General features: G+C 46.0%; 1 protein-coding gene across 1 annotated transcript in view; it reads left to right on the forward strand.

Moving 5' to 3' along the window:
* The window catches only part of POLR1E (RNA polymerase I subunit E), a 140,794-nt gene extending 119,976 nt beyond the window's left edge, over positions 1-20,818 (forward strand). Inside the window, exon 12 of the mRNA XM_063914661.1 lies at positions 20,469-20,818. Coding sequence (XP_063770731.1) covers positions 20,469-20,622 — 154 coding nt within the window. The 3' untranslated portion in view covers positions 20,623-20,818. The remainder of the gene's footprint in view (positions 1-20,468) is intronic.
* Positions 20,819-24,033: the final 3,215 nt, after the last annotated feature.

Raw genomic sequence — 24,033 nt, forward strand, 5'->3', positions numbered from 1 at the left:
GTGATAGTCAAGGTACCCCTACTTCAACAAGGCCGGGGCTACTATTCCACACTGTTTGTGGTACCGAAACCAGACGGTTCGGGAGACCCATTTTAAATTTGAAATCCTTGAACACTTACATAACAAAATTCAAGTTCAAGATGGAATCGCTCAGGACGGTTATTGCAAGCCTGGACGAGGGGGATTACATGGTATCCCTGGACATCAAGGATGCTTACCTGCATGTCCCTATTTACCTTCCTCACCAGGAGTACCTCAGATTTGTGGTACAGGATTGCCATTACCAATTCCAGACACTACCGTTTGGACTGTCCACTGCACCGAGGGTGTTTACCAAAGTAATGGCAGAAATGATGATACTCCTTCGAAAAAAGGGAGTTTTAATTATCCCGTACTTGGACGATCTCCTTATAAAGGCGAGGTCCAGGGAGCAGTTACTGGTCGGAGTAGCACTATCTCGGGAAGTGCTACAACAGCATGGCTGGATTCTGAACATTCCAAAGTCACAACTGGTTCCTTCCACTCGCTTACTGTTCCTGGGGATGATTTTGGATACAGAACTGAAAAAAGTGTTTCTCCCACAGGAGAAAGCCAAGGAGCTGTCATCTCTAGTCAGAGACCTCCTAAAACCAAAACGGGTATCGGTGCATCGCTGCACACGAGTCCTGGGAAAAATGGTGGCTTCATACGAAGCAATTCCATTCGGCAGGTTCCATGCGAGGACCTTCCAGTGGGACCTCTTGGACAAGTGGTCGGGATCGCATCTTCAGATGCATCAACTGATAACCCTGTCTCCAAGGACCCAGGGTGTCTCTACTGTGGTGGCTGCAGAGTGCTCATCTTCTAGAGGGCCGCAGATTCGGCATACAGGACTGGGTCCTGGTGACCACGGATGCCAGCCTTCGAGGCTGGGGAGCAGTCACACAGGGAAGAAACTTCCAAGGACTATGGTCAAGTCAGGAGACTTCCCTATACATAAATATTCTGGAACTGTGGGCCATTTACAATGCCCTAAGTCAGGCAAGACCCCTGCTTCAAAACCAGCCGGTACTGATCCAGTCAGACAACATCACGGCAGTCGCCCATGTGAACCGACAGGGCGGCACAAGAAGCAGGATGGCAATGGCAGAAGCCACAAGGATTCTCCGATGGGCGGAAAATCACGTTCTAGCACTGTCAGCAGTGTTCATTCCGGGAGTGGACAACTGGGAAGCAGACTTCCTCAGCAGACACGACCTACACCCGGGAGAGTGGGGACTTCATCCAGAAGTCTTCCTACTGTTGGTAAACCGTTGGGAAAGGCCACAAGTGGACATGATGGCGTCCCGCCTCAACAAAAAGCTAAAGAGATATTGCGCCAGGTCAAGGGACCCTCAGGCGATAGCTGTGGACGCTCTAGTGACACCGTGGGTGTACCAGTCGGTTTATGTGTTCCCTCCTCTGCCTCTCATACCAAAGGTACTGAGAATAATAAGAAGGCGAGGAGTAAGAACGATACTCGTGGTTCCGGATTGGCCAAGAAGGGCTTGGTACCCGGAACATCAAGAAATGATATCAGAGGACCCATGGCCTCTACCGCTCAGACAGGATCTGCTGCAGCAGGGGCCCTGTCTGTTCCAAGACTTACCGCGGCTGCGTTTGACGGCATGGCGGTTGAATTCCGGATCCTAAAGGAAAAGGGCATTCCGGAGGAAGTCATTCCTACGCTGATAAAAGCCAGGAAAGAAGTAACCGCGAACCATTATCACCGTATTTGGCGAAAATATGTTGCGTGGTGTGAGGCCAGGAAGGCCCCAACAGAGGAATTTCAGCTGGGTCGCTTTCTACACTTCCTACAGTCGGGAGTGACTATGGGCCTAAAATTGGGTTCCATTAAGGTCCAGATTTCGGCCCTGTCTATTTTCTTCCAGAAAGAACTGGCTTCACTGCCTGAAGTTCAGACTTTTGTAAAGGGAGTGCTTCATATTCAGCCCCCTTTTGTGCCTCCCGTGGCACCTTGGGATCTCAATGTGGTGTTGAGTTAACTAAAATCACATTGGTTTGAACCAGTTAAAACTGTGGATCTGAAATATCTCACATGGAAAGTGGTCATGTTATTGGCCTTGGCTTCGGCCAGGCGTGTGTCAGAAATGGCGGCTTTGTCTTGTAAAAGCCCTTATCTGATTTTTCATATGGATAGGGCAGAATTGAGGACTCGTCCCCAGTTTCTCCCTAAGGTGGTATCTGCTTTTCACTTGAACCAACCTATTGTGGTGCCTGCGGCTACTAGGGACTTGGAGGATTCCAAGTTACTGGATGTAGTCAGAGCCTTGAAACTTTATGTTTCCAGGACGGCTGGAGTCAGGAAGACTGACTCGCTTTTTGTCCTGTATGCACCCAACAAGATAGGTGCTCCTGCTTCTAAGCAGACTATTGCTCGCTGGATTTGTAGCACAATTCAGCTGGCGCATTCTGCGGCTGGATTGCCGCATCCTAAATCAGTGAAAGCCCATTCCACGAGGAAAGTGGGCTCATCTTGGGCGGCTGCCCGAGGGGTCTCGGCTTTACAACTTTGCCGAGCTGCAACTTGGTCAGGGGCAAACACGTTTGCTAAATTCTACAAATTTGATACCCTGGCTGAGGAGGACCTTGAGTTCTCTCATTCGGTGCTGCAGAGTCATCCGCACTCTCCCGCCCGTTTGGGAGCTTTGGTATAATCCCCATGGTCCTTACGGAGTCCCCAGCATCCACTAGGACGTTAGAGAAAATAAGATTTTACTCACCGGTAAATCTATTTCTCGTAGTCCGTAGTGGATGCTGGGCGCCCATCCCAAGTGCGGATTGTCTGCAATACTTGTATATAGTTATTGCCTAACTAAAGGGTTATTGTTGAGCCATCTGTTGAGAGGCTCAGTTATATTTCATACTGTTAACTGGGTATGGTATCACGAGTTATACGGTGTGATTGGTGTGGCTGGTATGAGTCTTACCCGGGATTCAAAATCCTTCCTTATTGTGTCAGCTCTTCCGGGCACAGTATCCTAAACTGAGGTCTGGAGGAGGGGCATAGAGGGAGGAGCCAGTGCACACCAGATAGTACCAAATCTTTCTTATAGAGTGCCCAGTCTCCTGCGGAGCCCGTCTATTCCCCATGGTCCTTACGGAGTCCCCAGCATCCACTACGGACTACGAGAAATAGATTTACCGGTGAGTAAAATCTTATTTTCCTGTCAATCACATTACGATCGCCAGAACGATGAAAAAGCCGTGAGTAAAAATCCTAACTGCATAGCAAATTTACTTGGCGCAGTCGCAGTGCGGACATTGCGCATGCGCATTAAGCGGAAAATCGCTGCGATGCGAAGATTTTTACAGAGCGAACAACTCTGAATGACCCCCTTTGTTTGGTGCGCATCTAACCATTATGACGCTTCCAAGTTTAGTATAGCCAAGTTGTTGGCTTTTCTTCAGCAGGGCCTGGACTTAGGCCAGCGTCTGGCCTCCCTCAAGGTTCAAATATCTTCCTTGTCGGTGTGGTTTCAGAGAAAAATTGCGACCTTACCTGATGGCTCCTTGGGACTTGTCGGTGGTTTTGGAGGCGTTACAAGAGTCTCCGTTTGAACCTCTTGGTTCAGCTGACCTTAAGTGGCTTTCCCTTAAGGTGGTGTTTCTGCTGGCTATTGCTTCGGCTAGAAGAGTGTCGGATTTGGGTGCCTTGTCTTGTAGTTCCCCATATCTGATTTTTCACCGTGACTGGGCAGTCCTTAGGACTCGTCCTGGCTATCTACCTAAGGTGGTTTCTTCGTTCCACCTTAATCAGGAGATTGTAGTTCTGGCACTTGTTCCTCCTGATCTGTCTCCCAAAGAGCGGTCTTTGGATGTGGTATGGGCTCTCCGTATCTATGTGAAGAGAACTGCTCCTATTAGGAAATCTGATTCTCTTTTTGTTGTGTTTGGGTATCACAAACGGGGCTGGCCGGCTCACAAGCAAACTCTGGCCAGATGGATTAGAATGGTGATTGCACATGCTTATGTGAAGGCTGGTCTCTCTGCTCCTGATCATATTAAGGCCCATTCTACTCGGTCTGTTGGACCTTCTTGGGCGGCCCAGCGTGGTGCGACCCTTGAACAATTGTGCAAGGCAGCTACATGGTCCTCTGTGAACACGTTCATAAGGTTCTATGCCTTCGATACCGCCGCTTCCCAGGATGCTTCCTTTGGACGCCGGGTTCTTGTGCCCGCTACAGTGCGTCCCCTCCCATAAGGAACTGCTTTAGGACATCCCCAATGTCTATCCTTGTGGAGCCCAGTGTACCCCGCAGCAGAAAACGAGTTTTATGGTAAGAACTTATCTTTGTTAAAACTCTTTCTGCGAGGTACACTGGGCTCCACAAGGCGCTCACCCTGACGCACTTAGCTTCTTTGGGTTGGTATGGCATTAGACGCTGACACTTCTCCTGTCGGGATAGTGTGGTGTTTGTGGCAACTGGCAGTTGTCGTCTCTCTTACTTGCTACTGCATTGGGCTGGTTAACAAAACTGAGCTCCTGTGCACGGAGGCGGCGCTATGCATCTTGGGAAGAAGGTCAAAGCTTTTGAGCCTGTTGGAGCTTCGGATCAAGATCCTACTCTACACCCCCAATGTCTATCCTTGTGGAGCCCAGTGTACCTCGCAGAAAGAGTTTTAACACAGGTAAGTTCTTACCATAAAACTCGTTTTTGTGCAGTTTCAGAGTAGGTCTGAACTTACTCAACCCTTGCGATCACTTCAGTCTTTTTGGTGCCGGAATTGACGTCACACACCTGCCCTCCAAACGCCCGGACACGCCTGTGTTTTCCGCTACCACTCCCAGAAAACGGTCATTGCCACGCATAAACGCCCTCTTTCTGTCAATCTCCTTGCGATCGGCTGTGCGAATGGATTCTTTGTTAAATCCATAGCTCAGCAACGATCCCATACCCATACGACGCGCATGCGCTTTGCGGTGCATGCGCAGTAGAGGCCTGATTGATGCGCTGCAAAAATTGGCAGCGAGCGATCAACTCGGAATGACCCCCTAGGTGTATGAGGACACATCTGTACATCAAGACATAGCTAATATGTGAAGATAAATGTGTAGAATTCACTAGAGAGCTCTGAAAGTTACGTCTTTAAATAATATATAGCTAATATAATATGCTTCACTAAGGTAATAAAATACTAGTGAAAATAAATAGAAACTACATTAACTAATTTAACAAAATAATGAACAGCAGCAGCTGTAAGTAACAAACTATAATATATTGTAAAGTATATATAATATATATGTGAGGAAAGATGCGATAAACCAAAAGTGTTTGCTTAGATTTACTGGTCTGAAACTGATGTTATACAAGGGGGGGGGGGGGTGGGGCAGCAGTATGTTAATCCCGCCATGCCAGTAATGCGATGTAAAGCACTGTATTCATGCCGGCTTCAGAACTTTAGATATGATCTGTAACCATCATGCTTGCAATGCTTTAGATCGCATCGCATTACTATCAAGTCGACTTGCCAAGTAAATGCATTGCTTTCCTCATTGCTCTTGTTGACATCAGGGCAGTAACTAGGTATGTGCAAGCGGTGGACCAGGACTCCCCTGTGCCTCAGAGTGCTTATTTCTGGCTAAAGGGTGCCTGGATAGCTGCTGCAGCATTTAGAAGCTCCAGACAGGCAGCCTGTACAGCTGCGCTTACTGCTGCCACCCCTTCCTCCTCTGTGTAACGTAATGATGTCATGACATTCGGGTGCTTATAGGGTTGGCCAGTACAGGGCACAATTGAGCCTGTTACAATGTTGACAGACGTTCTGAATGTTGACAGTCATATTGCTAAAAAGATCTATCTATCTCTATCTATCTATCTATCTATCTCTCTTTCTCTATATAGTTTAAAATCAGTCAGTAGCTGGCAAGAATTAAAAACACAATTGGAATTCATAGGACTGAAGTAATGAAAAACTGTGTACATCTTTTAACCCCTGAAAGTTCGTAAAATATAATCCCATTTCTTTAATGGCAATGCAGTGGTTTCCAAAGTGGGTGAACAGGGGCCAGGGGTTGGTGGTCCAGGACCAAATCAAATTATTTATGGTCATTGTTATAAACAAAACCAATGCTGGTTGCTGCCAGTCATGAAATACATGGACAAACAAAAACACAACCCTGACCACCATCACGTAACTGACTCTAAGGATGACTAGAAAGCATAATATATTTAATAAAAAAAAAAAAAAATTGCAATAAGAAACTTTTGGTTTTGGGGTGCCTTGGAAAAAATGGAATTTATGGTCTTACGTAGTTTAATTATTTTCTTGGAGTCCATAGGGGCACAGGAGAAATACATTAGGTATAGCTAGGTGAGGGAGCGAGCAGGCACCAAAAGATTACAATCTTTATACCCAGCATGCCTTGGTCTCTCTTTCCCCTATATTCACCCCCCCCGGCCCCACCAGTTTTGTTAACAATCCCAAGGCAGGAGCGGAGAAGGAAGACACACAGACTCGCAGGAGAACTGACCACATACTCATTAGTGCAGGAAGAAGATCCTGTAAGTCAGGTGTGTCAGATCGGGTATCCTGTGCTCCCTATGGAATCCCAAAAAAGGATTTACCCAGGTAAGACCATAAACCCATTTTCTTGTTCACCCACTAGGGGCCACAGGAGGAATACGTAGGGACCTGGTAAAGCTGTCCCCTCAAGAGCGGGTACGCTCCTGGACTGTGCTCAAGACACTACGCCCAAATGCATCAGCTGACACAAAAGTGTCGAAGGCATAAAATCTGATGAACGTCTAGGCAGAAGACAGTGTGGGCGCCTTGTAAAGTTGTTCCACAGCTAGCTGCCCAAGAAGCTCCCACCAAACGAGTGGAGTGAGCTGTGATCCCAGCAGGGATAAAGAAGACTTGCTGCCAAATAGGCCAGTCGAATAGTCAAAGGAGCCACCAGGTCAAGGTCTGTTTTGAAGCCAGCCAGCACTGTTTGTGAGAATCATAGAGGACAAACGGGGAATTCAACTTACGAACCTCCCCAGTTCTGTTCACATAAATACGGAGAGCCCACTTCCGGTTCCGGGACCCATGGAGTGAGCCTCTCAGTGCCGGAGCTCCGTCCTGCCGCCCGCTACAAAGAACCTTTTCAAGGCTGCTACAGCCTCCACACCGCCCAGACTGCCCCCGGCGAGACCCGCGATCACGATGGATCGCTTCATGACACCCGTAACCGCGGCTACACAGGCCCCCGCTGGCGCACCCACGAGGCTGGAGAAGCGCCGCGCGGGAGCAATATGGCGCCTGGCCTCGGACCTGAAGTCACCACTCCTGCCTCCAAGAAAGCCGCGGCGGAGGGGACCGAGTATGCAGGCTCACAGGTATGCCGGGATCCGGAGGCTCCAGTAACATATGGAGACGTTGTGGCAGCTATAAAAGCCACTATGGCCCCCCTGCTTTCACAGGCTGTCAGTGATATAACAACACCGCTGCAACACTTACAGCAGAGGGTCACACACACTGAATCTCAACTGCAGGCTGCAACACATGACATAGAAGGGCTACACCACTCAGTGAAATCTCTTACTACAGAGAACTATCAGATATGGAATAAATTGGATGATATGGAAAATCGCGCAAGAAGAAATAATATCAGACTTGTGGGATTGCCGGAATCACTTAAAGGCACGGCGCTGGCTCATTTTGCCCGTGTTACTCTTCCTGCAATTTTGAATATAGAACGGGAATGTAGTGATTTAGTAATTGAAAGAATTCACCGTGTGGGTCCTATGCCCACCCCCAACAAACCGCGCCCACGTGTAACTTTGTTCCGCTGTCTGAACTACCTTCATAAATTAGCATTCTGGTCCGCGTCTCGCAAAATGAGGGATATCCAATGGGAGGGTAACAAGCTTTTCATATTCCAGGACTATTCAGTGGAACTGACCCGGGCCCGCAAAGCTTTTTCCCCTATTTGCACTCAACTTGTTTCAGAGGGTCGCAAGTTTGGCCTGTTATACCCCGCTCGCTTGCGCATTTATGAAGGTACCTCCCACAAAGATTTTCTATCACCTGCTGACGCAGCGGCCTACCTCCGTAATGTATCCAGACAAGACAGCGCGGACATTTCTGATCTCCCTTCAGCGACAAATTGATTATTTCCTGCTGAATGACCACCTGTAGTCTAGTCATTCATTACACATGGACTGCCTTGGTTTATTTTGATTAGAGTAACAATGACACACGGGCACTATGGTAGCCGTCGCTACTCCACAATTGCTTTGCCTGCTCTTGGATTTAGTTTTGACCGATTTTCTGTTTTTCTTGTGAAATGTTCTTACCTACGCGCCTACTTTGCAGATGCAAATTGAAAAAGCGCTATGATGGCTGGGATATACCCCATTATGCTGCATTTCCATGGTTATACAGCCATATTCACTACATTAGCCTCAGGCTTTCTACTGGATACTGCTCACTGCATATCGCTTATATTATAATATTCTATCGCTTCTTGGAGCATTTGGTTCTATAGCTTAATTACTAGGGGTTTCTGGGTGGGACTCGTTTATGTATATCGCGGTGGGGAGGGGCTCCTCCTTTCCTGCTGGTGCACACCACTTAATGCCAGGGTGCGGGACCGCTACCGCTGGCATTCGCCCATGCTCGTTGACCGGAGGTCACTGGTCACAGAAATATTGGCTATTTACCGAAGTATTCTCTTCTCAATTGTATGGCCTGTTATTTACTACTGCTTTCTATTTCCATCTCTTCTTTTTCCCTCCTGTTTTGTCTCTTCCCTCCTCCCTCTTTCCCACCCCCCGTCCTCAGGCAGGTGATGATGCTCATGCCCCTTATACAGACAGTTTACAATCCCTCTGTTTTGCCCTTTCCTCTGAACTATGCCTAATCTGATGGTGGGATCTTGGAATGTCGGGGGCTTTAACTCCCCAGCAAAGAGGTGGAAAATACTCCTATATTTAGGTAAACAGCACATAGACCTGGCATTCCTCCAGGAAACGCACCTAACTCCAGAGGAAATGGCAAAATTGAATGCTCTGAACTGGCGGGTATTAGGTTTTAGCTCTTTCAATTCCAAGGCCAGAGGGGTTGTCATATTGGCGAAATGTTCTATGACCACTGAAATCCTGATTACTGTTACTGATCCTGAAGGTCGTTATGTGATAATGTCTGTTAAGATTAATGGTAGAGTTTATACACTATGTAACGTATATGCACCCAACATTTATTCCAAAAATTTCTTTCAATCTTTACTTGCCAAACTAACTCCTCTTCTCACAGACCCCTTAATACTCTGTGGAGATTTGAATCTTATCTCCTCCCCCTATTTAGACCGATCCCACACACCGACAAAACCTCTTTCACTACCCAAACTTGGGGTCCCTCTATTAGCTGACAGCCTACAGACGGTAGATATCTGGAGAGCTTTACACCCCACAGAGAGGGAATACACGTGCCTCTCAGCGGCCCACCACACGCTATCTAGGATAGACTATATTTTACTATCCCATTCCCTATTACCGAACGTATCAGATTCACAAATTGAGGCAATCTCTTTATCAGACCATGCCCTAGTTACTGCAACACTTCATTTCCCAGACATATCCCACTCTCCCAGATTGTGGAGATTCCCCTCCTATCTCGCTCACTCCCTGAAATTTCAGCAAAGATTGGAATCCTCTTGGGAGGCCTTTAAAACTAACAACGCATCCCATTTGGATGAAGATCCAATTCTATTCTGGATGACTGCAAAATCGGTTCTCCGGGGGGACATTATATCCTATGTCTCAGCCACCAATAAAAAATATGCCTCTCAATATTTAGAGTTTCAGAGACCCCTGTCGACAGCCTATCAGCAATACAAATCTTTTCCGACCCCTCAAAATCGCCTTATATACATTGAAGCCAAAGCACACTTTGATGAATTCATGTCCTCTATGGGTAATAGATATTAATTCTCGGTGAACTATCGATTCTACAAATTTGGCAATAAAACGGGCAAGTTGTTGACGACACTCCTCACGGGTTCCCGCCCTCCCATGGTCACTCATCCTTTGCGTACCCCTGCTGGCACATTAACTATTAATAATCAGGAGATTTCTGATATTATGAAATCATTTTACAAGGATTTATATTCCTCTTCCTCAAGCGCCACCCTTTCCACTCCTCCCACCCAGTCGCCATGGCCCAAGGACTTTTGGGATAATCTTTCTGTTCCCCAGCTTCATACTTCCATGGTATCACCATTGTTAGCTCCCATCTCGTTAGAGGAAGTCCGGAGTGTCATTGGACAGTTTGACAGGGACAAGGCACCGAGCCCTGATGGCTTTAGTGCTGATTTTTATAAAATTCTTTTACCCCGGATAGGGGACACACTGGTATCTGTCCTTAATGCGATCCTGTCTTCTGACACTCTTCCCAAACACTTTAACACTGCCATCCTCAAAGTCCTCCCCAAGCCTGGTAGAGACTTATCCCAACCGGGGTCATATCGCCCAATTTCACTCTTAAATCTTGATTACAAGCTACTTACTAAAATCTTAGCTAACCGGATAAAATTATTACTCCCCCATATCATACATAAAGATCAAACTGGGTTCATCTGGGGCAGACACTCGGAGATCAATGTACGGAGAGTACTTTCTGCCATTTATGCCTCCTCCTCCTCTTCAACTACCCCTTCCTCCCTTCCAGTTATTCTCTCACTCGACGCGGAAAAAGCGTTTGATATGGTGGACTGGGATCATCTTTTTTCCACACTCCTACAATTTGGCTTCCCTGCAGATTTTGTAAATCTTTTAAAACTTCTTTACACGGCTCCACAAACCCAGATATCCTGTAATGGAGTTCTCTCTTCTCCCTTCGAGATCCAGAAGGGTACCAGACAGGGGTGCCCATTATCACCCTTACTATTTGCAGTGGCACTGGAACCCCTGGCGATTGCCTTACGCCAATCGAGTGTAATTAAGGGAATTCAAATAGGAAATGTTGACCTTCGCCTTGCCCTCTTTGCCGATGATACGCTATTATTTGTTTCAGACCCGTCGACCTCTATCCCAGAGATCCTTGGAATGATACAGGCATTCGGAGTTAGGGCGGGGTATAGGATCAATGTGGCCAAATCAGAACTTTTACCCTTAGGTCCCTCCTCACGTACCATTTCCACACTTCTTCCGTATCTCTCATTTAAAATAGCCCTCACTAAGATTACATACCTAGGGATTCAAATCCCAGCAAACCTTTCCAGACTATATGGAGAAAATTTTACTCCTGTTCTGGCACGTATCACCGCACTATTGGATGGCTGGAAATTGTTACCTCTATCCCTGATAGGGAGAATAGCTGTGTTACAAAGTATAGTTTTCCCAAAGATATTTTACCTCATGCAGATGCTCCCAGTCCGCCTTACTAAACATGATATTCAATATTTACGGAAAATTATGTCGAGGTTTTTATGGAAAGGCAAGAAGGCATTCATCGCTCTGGATAAACTGATGGCACCCAAATCCGCAGGTGGATTTGGGGTTCCTGATTACGCATCCTACTCAATGGTGTCTCTATTTAGATATGCTGCTGACTGGCTGTTTGACAGGGAACTCTATACAGACTCCGCTCTGGATGAGGCACTATTCACTCCTTACTCCCCGGGGGCATTACTCCTATCTAAACCCTTACTGATCCCGACCCACATCCTCGCTAACCCCCTTTTTAGGGATATCTATTATAACTGGCGCTCTTTACACAAGAAATTTAAATGTAATCCTGAGAAATCTACATGCATCCCGCTATGGGGTAATCCAGCTTTCCCCCCGTCCCTCCTTAACTCAAATTACCGACTCTGGAAAGAGAAAGGACTCACAAACTCTTCCAAAGTATTTGACCCGGGAGGCTCCATGTATTCCTTCTCAGCGCTCCAAGAGAAATTTGACCTACCCCACTCTCATTTTTTCATGTATCTCCAGACGCGACACTATTTGGGCTTAGCTACTCACATGTTTACTACCCCACATGAAGCCCCTCTGTCTTCTAACCCACTACAGCTTTCACTTAAAACACATAGAACAGGCCCGACACGCATTAGACAAATATATTCCATTCTGACATCTAGCACTCTAGACTGTAGATGGGATAGACTACTTAACCAATGGAGTAAGGATATACCTAGCCTGACTAGTCATCGCTAACTCAGTGATCATTATGTCTCTACCCTTAAAGCCCTGGCTTCACCTTACTTACAGGAGGTCCACCTGCGTACTCTACAGAGAGCCTATATTTCCCCGAGTCAACATGCTAAGTTTCACCCCACAGAAACTGGGGAATGTCCCAACTGTCATATACGCACGGCTTCCTTCTATCACATGTTTTGGGAGTGTGGTCTGATTAAATGTTTTTGGAACAAACTTCTGGCCTATATTAATAAGCTTCTGAATATACACGTAACAGCAACACCCCTATCTTGTTTGTGTGCAAATTTCTCCGAATGGAATTTAGGAACTGAGAAACGGCGAATTATACCATTTCTCACTATTTTGGTAACGGTCTCAAAGAAAATTATTTTATCGCACTGGTTATTATCCTCTCCCCCTACACTTGGGGAAGTTCATGGTAAACTTTTACAGATACTATACTATGACAGGAAATCGGTTCAAGTCAATATAGAGGTGGGGGTTAAAACTTTTTACAAGAAGTGGGGTCTTTATATAGAGTCACGGGATCAGTCCACACAGGCCCAGATATTTAAGGTTTTTGAACAAACTGAATGGTTTCTACATAGGAAACTGTTAGAAGAATCTACCTCATGATCATCCATGCCGCTTATGCTGTTAAATCCTAGGGCTGAACTCCTCCAGACCCTGCCAGGAGATTGATACATTCACTGCTATTTTTCCTCGATTCTATTGTCAGGAACATCTTTACCCCCCCACCACCCCCATTTACCCTAATGTACTTCTCTACCCCATCTTCTTTCTTCTCTCTCTGTACTTTTTTCTCATCTTCATGTGAAAACAAATAGATTTTTGAATGATGTTTTAATGGTTAGTTTTAGGGAGCATCTTCATGTGGGTTATTATGGTACAAATATTGAATACCTGAAATATATGCCTTTTTTATATCTCTGTACTCCGGTAACTTTGAGTATTAATCTTATTAATGACACTTCGGGCCTAAGGACTGGTTCTTGGAGTTAGAGATTTAACGGATTTAAGATCATTAGTGGCTACAAGATTGTAGAATATGACATAATCACTGGAGTAATACCTTTGTTCCCATGCTCAGATAAGATTGAATGTTTTCTTTAAGATATAGTTTGAGGTACCTACCTACATGATGTAATTGTTTACTTCATCAAATGCTAACGATCTGTTCCTGTTTGACCTTATATTCTATGAAAATCAAAATAAACAGATTTATAAAAAAAAAAACGGAGAGCCCGGACAACATCCAGAGAGGTCTCCTCAGAAGAACCCTCCTCAGAAGCTGGGACAACTATCTCCTGGTTCACATGAAACCCGGAAACCTTGTGTAGGTAGTCTGAACAAGTGTCTGAGGTCCCCCAGGACTCTGCACATGGTGGGCTTCTCGGGCCGCCTGGGAGTCGGACATCTGGTAGCCCAGGGCTGCTTAGATCCCTTGGATGGAGGCTGATATCTAGAGGACGCCTGACCTTTGACTCTGCCCTGCAGACGAATGGAGCGAAAAGCTGTTTTGGCTAGAGGTGGTGCAGCTGAAGGCAAGAAGGCCGTCTTAGACACCGCCAGTGTGAAAACAGTTTCGTCCAGTTCCTAACCAAACAGCGTATCTCCTGCAAAAGGAAGTGCCTTCTACCCAGTTTAGAAAAATGTGCCCAAGGAGCTGGGTGCATTATCTGGAGCTCCAGACAAATTTATTTAAGTTTGTTTTCAGGCAGGACTGGTTGGTACCAGTCTGCCTGCGTCGTGGGACTTAGAGGGGGGGGGGGGCGGTACCAACCTCTTACTAGGGTTAATGGTCCGCATCCCTGCTGAGAGAACATTGCTCCTGACGAGGGTTGCTTCACTCGCCCACAGCGGTGTGCGCTCTCCCCCACAGCATGCTGCCACCCCTAATTGCTGAGCTGAAGACGCGCTGGTGGGGAGTACTGAATCGGGGTCCCGGTAAGCGGGTCCTTTGTTTTGCTGGCAGCATTACGGCGGCGGGCACATAGAGTGGCTGCTGTTATCCCTCTTAAAAGCCCACAAACTGATGCTGAAAAGGGGTTTTAACCCCATTTTCTATGTATAATTGTGACCCTGCCAGTATAAATATTGCAGGAACACTGTGCGCCTTTAAGGGGGCGGGGCTTCCCGGAAGAGCGGGACCAGCGGCTCAGGCGCCATTTCCTGCTGCTTCTCCGACAGGCTGCATGCAGAGAAGCGCTGCTCCTCCAAGGACCCTCAAAAGAACCTTGTTTGGTTTCAGGGGGGCTTGTAGTGGGGTGGAGTGATATACTATATGTAATATTCTGGGTCCTTCATATAAGGTTCCTAGTTATTGCCCAGCAAAGCACTGCTTTAGCTGTAGAGGCAAGGTATGCTGATTTCTCCCTCTCTGTCTCCACCTCACAAACTATCTGGGTTACTGTGTTTTCACATGTTCGTGTGTGTGTATTCTGCTGTACAGTAAGTCAGGCAAAAAAGTAATATGTCAGTCCTGCAGCACAAAGTTTTCCCCTCCCTCAGGGGGATCTCTGTTGTGTGCACAGTGCAGCCCCCCTTCACAGGGAAGCAGCACTCAGGAGCCAACATGGCTGGATTCATTTAAAGGGATGATTACAGACATATTATCTGAATTGGCTACTGCCAGACAGGAGAGGCAAGATTTAAAAAAATCTATGGATAATTTTATGTTGCAAAATTCGGACCAGAGGCCAGCTTCTCAGCCTCCTATGGTTATTTCACAGAAACGCACACTGCCCCATGTTCTCCAGTCTGACTCTGATGACTATATGCCAGACGAGGAGGGTGAGGTGGAAGCTGATAAAGGAGACGGTACCTTGTCTCAGAGAGTGGAAGCTCTTATATACTCTATTCGGGAGGTACTGAATATCCCTGATAAAGAGACGGAAATAGTAGAAGAGTTGTTTTTTAATGTAAAACCTAAGTCTATTGCTACGCTTCCAGTCTCAAAAGAATTAAACACGCTTTTTAAGGAAGCATGGGTTAATCCTGATAAGAGATTTCAGATACCTAAGCAGTTACTGACATAGTTTCCTTTTCCCCCTGAGGATAGGAAGGTGTGCTCTATGGCTATAGTAGTGTCGGCACGCAGAGCTTTATGGCTGCGGCAGTGGTCAGCAGACGCTGATTCCAAAAGGGGTGTTGAGAATCTTCCCTTTACGGGGGAGGCTCTATTTGGTGAGGAACTCAACAAGTGGATTTCACAAGCAACGGCAGGTAAGTCCACCTATCTGCCGTCGACAGCTCCTCCAGCTAGAGGTGCTTACCCCAGTCCTTCTCTGCAGTCCTTTCATGTGGCCAGGTTTAGGGGCTAGGCCAGAGGTGCCTCCAACGCCGCTAGAGGAAACCAAGGTAAACCATGCAGACCAGCGGACGCTGGTTCCCTGGAGCAGAGCTCAGGCTCTGCCTCTTCCAAGCCCTCCGCCTGACGGTTAGCCCCAGCTTCGGGAATACTTACAGGTTGGTGCGCGCCTAAAATTTTTCAGTCACGTTTAGGCGTAATCCTGCCGGGACCCTGGGTACAAGACCTAATCTCCCAGGGCTACCGGTTGGAGTTTCAAGCGCTCCCACCTCACAGATTCTTCAAGCTAAGGTTGCCAGCTTCACCTGTAACAAGGGCTACCTTGCTAGAAGCCATTCAAAGCCTGCAGTGCATGCAGGTCTTTGTTCCAATTCCACCTCTACTCCAAAACAAAGGATTTTATTCTAGCCTGTTTGTGGTACTGAAACTGGATGGTTCAGTTCTGCCAATTCTTGTTACCTCAAGTCTCTAAACACATACTTACGGGTGTACAAATTCAAGATTGAGTCTCTGAGAGCGGTGGTTGTGAGCCTGGAAGAAGGGAAGTTCCTGGTATCCCTAGATATCAAGGATGCGTATCTTCACATCCCCATATGGCCGCCTCATCAGGCTGATCTCAGGTTTGCACTAAAGGAACATCACTTCCTGTTCCGGGCCCTATCCTTTGGTCTCTCCACGGCACCAAGGGTGTTCACGAAGGTGATGCCGGAGATGATGCTGCAGCTCTGTCTGATGGGAGTGAACATCAGTCCATACTTGGACAATCTCCTCATAAAGACAGTATCCAGGTCACGTTTGTTGGAAAGCATTGACCTGACTACGCGGCTGCTCAGGAATCATGGATGGATTTTCAATCTACAGAAATCCCAACTATAACCTTCGCAGAGGCTTCGGTTCCTGGGGATGATACTGGACACGGTGTCTCAGAAGGTGTTCCTTGCTATGGACAAGGCACGGACAATTCAGTCAATGGTTCGCTTCGTTCTGAAACTGACCAAGATCTCCGTGCATCTTTGCCTACACCTCCTGGGAAAGATGGTGGCCCCATACAAGCCAATTAAATATGGAAGATTCCATGCCCGTCCATTCCAGCTGGATCTACTGGACAAGTTGTCTGGATCACACCTGCACATTAACCAGAGGATAGTCCTTTCACCAAAAGCAAGGATTTCCCTGTTGTGGTGGTTGCAGATCTCCCACCTAATGGAGGGTCGACACTTCAGAGTTCATGCTTGGATTCTGTTGACTACGGATGCGAGCCTCCGCGGTTGAGGTGTGTTGACCCAGGGGGCCCAGTTCCAAGGACGGTGGTCGCCTCAGGAGGCTTCCCTTCCAATAAATATTCTGGAACTCAGGGCGATTTACAATGCCCTTCTACTGGCTTCTTCTCTCTGTCAGGCCATACAGGTCCAGTCGGACAACGCCACAGCTGTGGCGTACATAAACCTACTGGGAGGTACAAAAAGCTGGGCTGAAATGCGAGAGGTGTCCAAGATACTCCTCTGGGCGGAACGCAACACCAGGGTCATAGTCATTCCGGTAGTGGACAACTGGGAAGCCGATTTTCTCAGCAGACGAGATCTGCACCCAGGGGAATGGGGTGAAACACCTGCAGGTGTTTCAGCTGTTGATTCATCAGTGGGGCTGCCTGCAAATCGACATGATGGCGTCTCGGCTTAACAAGAAGCTGCTACTTTATTGTTCCAGGATGAGGGATCCTCTGGCCGCAGCGGTGGATGCTCTGACGGCGCTGTGGGTTAACTAGTTGATCTGCCTGTTCCCTCCAATTCCTCTCATCCCCAGAGTTCTGAAAAGGCTAAAAAGGTTAAGGGTCCAGGCAATTCTGGTTGCCCTCAATTGGCCTCGCAGGGCCTGGTATGCGGACCTCCTAGCCATGTCCCTTGAAGAGCCCTGGCCTCTGCTACTTCAAGAAGATCTTCTTCTACAAGGGCCGTTTGTCTATCCAGACTTACCGTGGCATCTTTTGGCGGCATGGAAGTTGAAAGGGAGATTTTAGCCAGGAAAGGTCTTCCCGGCAAGGTTATCTCGACTATGGTCCAAGCCAGGAAGATGGTCATGTCAAAACATTACCATCACATATGGAAGAAGTATGTCTCTTGGTGTGAGGTTCGACAGTATTCTACTGTGGCTTTCATCTAGGTCAGTTCTTACTCTTCCTGCAGTCAGGTGTGGATATGGGCCTACGCTTAGGCTCCATCAAGGTTCAGGTCTCGGCCTTGTCTATCTTCTTCCAGAGACAGTTGGCTGTTATCCTAGAAATCCAGACGTTCTTGAAGGGTGTCCTTCGTATTCAGCCTGGTTTGTACCTTTACACAGGGTGGACATGAAGTATTTGACATGGTAGACTGTCAAGTTGTTGACCTTGGCCTCAGCGAGGCGTGTTTCAGAGTTAGGGGCCTTATCCTGTAAGAGCCCTTATCTGGTGTTCCACGAGGACAGAGTGGAGCTCAGAACTCGCCCGCAATTCTTACCTAAGGTAGTGTCAGTGTTTCACATCAATCAGCTGATACAGTTATGCCGAGCTGCTACTTGGTCCGGTTCAAACATGTTTGTTAAGTTTTACAAGTTCGATACCTTGGCTACAGAGGACCTTCAGTTTGGTCAATCGGTTTTGCAGGGGTCTCAGCACTCTCCCACCCGGTCTGGGAGCTTTGGGGTTCCCCATGATACTAGACCATCCCAGTATCTCCTAGGACAGGGGTGGCCAACCAGTCAGAGGCAAATAGCCAGAAAAGATCTGTAGTCAAGGGAAAGAGCATGTGCAAAAATGGGGATGTGGCATAGTTGTCACAAAGCCACACACCATTTTTGTGCGCACATTTTTTGGGATTTGTAGGAATATGACTGTGTCATAACCCCGTTTTTAGTCCTGTTGTACAGTGCCACATACAAATAATGCCCCTGTACAGTTCGGGTGTGATATGAAAGGTAGATAGTAACTAGGTCGACAGTGTCTAGGTCGACCACTATTGGTCGACAGGGTCTTTAGGCCGACATGGTCTAGGTCGACAGGTCAAAAGGTCGACAAGAGTTTTTTATGGTTTTTTGGTGTCGTATTCTTTGTAGAGTGACCGGGAGCCCCAATTAGTGCACCGTGTCCCCTCGCATGGCAGTAGCTACAAAAAAATTAGTGATATACACTATAGATATTTAGCAAGGCACCAACCACAGGCTGTTCTTATAAAGTGAGTGGCAGTAAGCATTAATACTCAGTTGTCTGGCTGGGAAAAGCAGGCAGGAGTTTAGCAAAGGACAAGGCCTACTAGGAGCAAGGTACAGGGGAGACAGAGCCTCCCTCTCTGTACAAAAGCTGGAGCAGCACTGTGCTCAAACTGGCTGCCCAGTGTTATGAGGGGAGGTGGATTTTGCCTGAGGCATGCAGTAAGTTTAGGCTCCAAGCAAGCCTCAGGAGCGGGGGAGGGGCTACAGGCTAGGCTCATCTCCCCCCTCAGGTGCTATCAACGGCCCCTGGTGGTCTAGTGGAGAAGCGCAGTGCTCTAGGCCCCCACCACACCTGCCCCCCACTGCAAGAATGGAGCCAGTCGCTTACCGTCCCGTCGTCCTGACGTGGTCTCCCATACGTGGTCTCCCAGAGGTGTGCGCCCTTGTAGGGATCCCCCACTACGCAAGTCACTGACCCGCTGATGCTGCCGCCAGGTGTTGGAGCGGCTGCATGGGCGTCCGGTGGACACCTGTACCATCATTCAATAGGGAAAAACTTTTAGAATGAAAAATAAAGTAACCGGGTACTGAGGATACCAGCCCCCCCAAAATAATGCTCCTACCAGCACCAATGAAAAAAAACTGCGGTATAGGGGAAAGGGAAACCGAGGCATGCGGGGTACAAAAATTTTAACCTTTGGTGCCTGCTCGCTCCCCCACCTAGCTACACCCAGCTTATTCCTCCTGTGCCCCCTAGTGAACGAACAAGAAAAATGCTGATACTCTAGGGCAGTGATTTTCAACCTTTTTTTTACTCGCGGCACACCAGACAATATTTTAAAATTGCCAAGGCGCACCATCAGTTCCCCACCCAAAAAAACAAAAAACACACAGTGGCCCTCACAGTTAGAAGAACAACACACATACATTGGCCTACACAGAAAAAAATATCACATTGCTCCCCACATAAATCCTATTGCTCCCTACATAAATCAATCACATTGCTCCCCACATAAATCCATGTTGCTCACACATAAATCAATCACATTTCTCCTTACATAAATCCTATTGCTCCCCACATGAATTATTCACATTCTTCCCCCCATAAATTCATAAATCATTATTCTCCCCTCATAAATCCTATTGTTCCCCACAGGAGAAATAAAATAACAAATATTAGCCCCTACCGGTCACCTGTCCTCCTCCCTGTCTCTCAGTGGCAGGGGTTGTTCATAGTGGAGTGCTGCGAATACTGAGCAGCGGGCGGTCAGGCAGGTGTGGATGTGGGTGGGCAAGGAAAGCTGTGAATGCAGGAACTGGAAGATGTGTATGCAGGCGGGTGGGTTGGCTGGGTGGTGAGACGCAGCGTCCGTGACCTATGATATCACACCGCCGCGTCTTCAAGGCATAGGTCACAGTCAGAGCACGACTGATCCTCTAAGAAGAGCCCGGGCCTACAGTTCACTCTGAAGGTGCAGGAAGCTGCTCTGGCTCCGCGGCACACCTTGCAACTGGTCACGGCACACTAGTGTGCCACGGCACACTGGTTGAAAAAGCCTGCTCTAGGGTGTCATGATTCAAGAAAGTTTGGGAAACACAGGTCTAGTGTATTCCTGGGCTCATCTTTCGGACAAGTGTGTGTATTTATAGCTAGCGATATTATTATCAAATTTTTTTGTTTTTTTTTGTTTAAAGCACAACATTGTAACTGTCATTGCAGTAATGCCACATATATATATAATTATTGTAGCTCTTATTTCTGTTTTCTATGTTTACTGCTTTATCAGGATTCTTGAAATAGCTAAAGCGATGAGGCTGAGGATCGGTAAAAAAATGATGTTCTGTGACACGACAGTGGAAGAGAGCCACAAAATTGGTATATTAACACTCCCTCTGGTTGTGTACAAGCCAACAGGAGGGATAAAAAGAAAGAAAATGTGAAATCAACTGCAATGAGACACTTAGATGCAAAGTCATGCTGTAAAAGGTTGGATAACTTACAAGGACTGTTTTGTGTAGTCATTTACAGAATTGTTTCTCAGAAGTCTGAGGTGTGTGTAGTTAATACTGGCTGTAACGCATGTCATTTTTACAGTATTAGTTCAATAAAGAAAAAGTACATATTAATAATCGACAACGTAAGATACCTCTATAGCCCTTGTCACGTTGATGCATAGTTTTTATTTTTCTGTAACTTTCCTTAATCTATCATCACTGATTTGTTTGACAATTTTTTGTGCAATTTGATATGTAGGACGAAAACCGGGTTCCCTGAAGACATAGGGATTGTAATCTTTGTATGAGAAGAGAGTGGTGAGCTATGTCACATGTAGCAGTGAGATCCAGGAGACTTAGAAGTAATGGCCATTAGATTTAGCAGTGATCAAATCATCAACCACCAGTGCAGTCTCTGTGGAGCGTTGTAAGGGAAAGCTGGACTGATGTGTGTCCAATGGGTTGTGTAAGGGGAGTATAGGCCCCATCTCAAGAAGTTTGGGAAAGGCTGCTAAGAGAATGGGTCATTTGATAGTACTTGGGTCAGAGTTGTGTCTTTTTCAGAGTAATCACTGCATGTTTGAATAATAATGATGGAAAGATAACCGGAAAGTAAGTGTGTGTGATTACTACTTTTGTGACAGGTTGATATTGAACACAGTAGACAGAGCTCAACTAATTAGTGTGAGGTTATAAGATCAAATGGAGAGGTAGTAGAGTAGGAAGAGAAGAATAAATACTTTTATTTGCAGGATAAATGAGAAGGTTCAAGATGGTGTAGGGAAGGAATTGGGCAATTTCATGATGCCACCCAAAAAGGGACCACATACCAAAATAAGCTAATAAATTCTGTGATAGCCTTGTATGACATCACATTAATATACATCAGCATGTAATACGGACAACAAAGGGAGTGATTATTACTGCAACATAAAGATTAAATAGCTATTTTCCATGTTGTAGGTGTAAGCTCTATGTGCTGTAGTTTGCCACTGACCTTTAGTATTCACTGCTAGGTCTGCTTTTTATCTATATATCTTATAAATGAAAGTCTGTCTGATGGAGATAAACTCCAAAACCAATGAACCGATTGCAATGCGGTTTTCACCATTGTGTAGGTAATTTTCCCAGGCAGGTTTTAGGATAAGTATCATCGCGATCGGTCATCAGGGTGCTGTAGGTAGGGACCATATATAAAGGTGTGTTATAATGACAGAATCCCACTAACATGATTTGATACACCAGATCACATGACCATGCATTTTTTTTAAACAATCGCACACCTGAAATACTTCCAACTCACCAAAACCCCATCACAGAGCCACAGCTGTATCACTCCACTGTAAACACTAGCATCACTCACTACTCTCAGAAAAGAAGCACAACCCCGCCTCACTGACTGTTTTATTTGAACACACCCAACCTTCAGTCTAAATGTTGCTGTTTGCACAATAAACCCGTTGGTTTATTGCATCTAATCTTAACTAACTGATGCTTATTAAGAATAATGGATTCTAGAACCTGAACTTTCATTTTTTTTTTTTTTTTTTTATATTTTGGGTCCCTGACTGGACACATTTTATCTATATATCTGAGCGGAGCTGGGTGCTGCAGCTAGTTGCATTATAATGTAAAAGTATTTAGGTGCATGCAGTACATACTCCATCTATGGCAAATGCATATCAAATGATTTATTTTAGCTGTGGCCAATTTAATGTAACAAAATGAGGAAAAAAGACCTAAATCAAATATTGTAGTCACATAATTTATATTTTGCCAAAATTAATATTGTCAGAATGGACCAAACCTGTCTGCTTCAGCCAGGATTATATTTGTTTTCATTTGGTAGAAACTAATTTAACTTCTGAATGCTATGTGAATTAAAACGAGACATTTCTTATTCAGTACAGAACAGAACACACACAGTTTCCCTTTTTAAAAAAAAATAAAAATGTTTTACGTATGTGAAAGACCAAATGAATATCTTATTGATGGTACAGGTTGAGTCTCCCTTATCCAAAATGCTTGGGACCAGAGGTATTTTGGATATCGGATTTTTCCGTATATTGGAATAATTGCATACCATAATGAGATATCATGGTGATGGGACCTAAATCTAAGCACAGAATGCATTTATGTTACATATACACCTTATACACACAGCCTGAAGGTAATTTTAGCCAATATTTTTTATAACTTTGTGCATTAAACAAAGTGTGTGTAGATTCACACAATTCATTTGTTTAATATACACCTTATACACACAGCCTGAAGGTCATTTAATACAATATTTTTAATAACTGTGTGCATTAAACAAAGTGTGTCTACATTCACACAATTCATTTATGTTTCATATACACCTTATACACACAGCCTGAGGGTCATTCAATACAATATTTTTAATAACTTGTGTATTAAACAAAGTTTGTGTACATTGAGCCATCAAAAAACAATGGTTTTTTCACTCTCACTCAAAAAAGTCCGTATTTCGGAATATTCCGTATTTCGGAATATTTGGATATGGGATACTCAACCTGTATATCAATATTTGCCGTAGTGTATATGCAAATTAACCGTAAAATAGCAAAAGGCCAACTTGAAAATATTACAGAAAATAGGATTTTGATAACCTACCGGTAAATCCTTTTCTCCTAGTCCGTAAAGGATGCTGGGGATGACATCAAGACCATGGGGTATAGACGGGATCCGCAGGAGACATGGGCACTCTAAAGACTTTTCATTGGGTGTGAACTGGCTCCTCCCTCTATGCCCCTCCTCCAGACCTCAGTTGTAGGAACTGTGCCCAGGGAGACTGACATTTCGAGGAAAGGAATTACTTAACTAGTGGTGAGATATCTACCAACTCACACCCTCAACCATGCCGCACACATGGCATTCAACATAACACACGCCAACAGGCATGAACTAATTGCAGCAACATGCTGAAACCAAGATAACACAACTTGTGTAACTGTAATACCGAAACTGCAGGTAAAGTACGCACTGGGACGGGCGCCTAGCATCCTCTACGGACTAGGAAAAAAGGATTTACCGGTAGGTTATCAAAATCCTATTTTCTCATACGTCCTAGAGGATGCTGGGGACGACATCAAGACCATGGGGTCTATACCAAAGCTCCAGTACGGGCAGGAGAGTGCGGATGACCCTGCAGCACCGATTGACCAAACTTTAGGTCCTCATCGGCCAAGGTGTCAAACTTGTAGAACTTAGCAAATGTGTTTGACCCTGACCAAGTAGCTGCTCGGCAAAGTTGTAATGCCGAGACCCCCCCGGCAACCACCCAGGATGAGCCCACCTTCCTAGTGGAGTGGGCCTTTACAGACATCGGTAACGGCA

This window comes from Pseudophryne corroboree, chromosome 1 (genome assembly GCF_028390025.1).
Source record: "Pseudophryne corroboree isolate aPseCor3 chromosome 1, aPseCor3.hap2, whole genome shotgun sequence".
NCBI lineage: Eukaryota > Metazoa > Chordata > Amphibia > Anura > Myobatrachidae > Pseudophryne > Pseudophryne corroboree.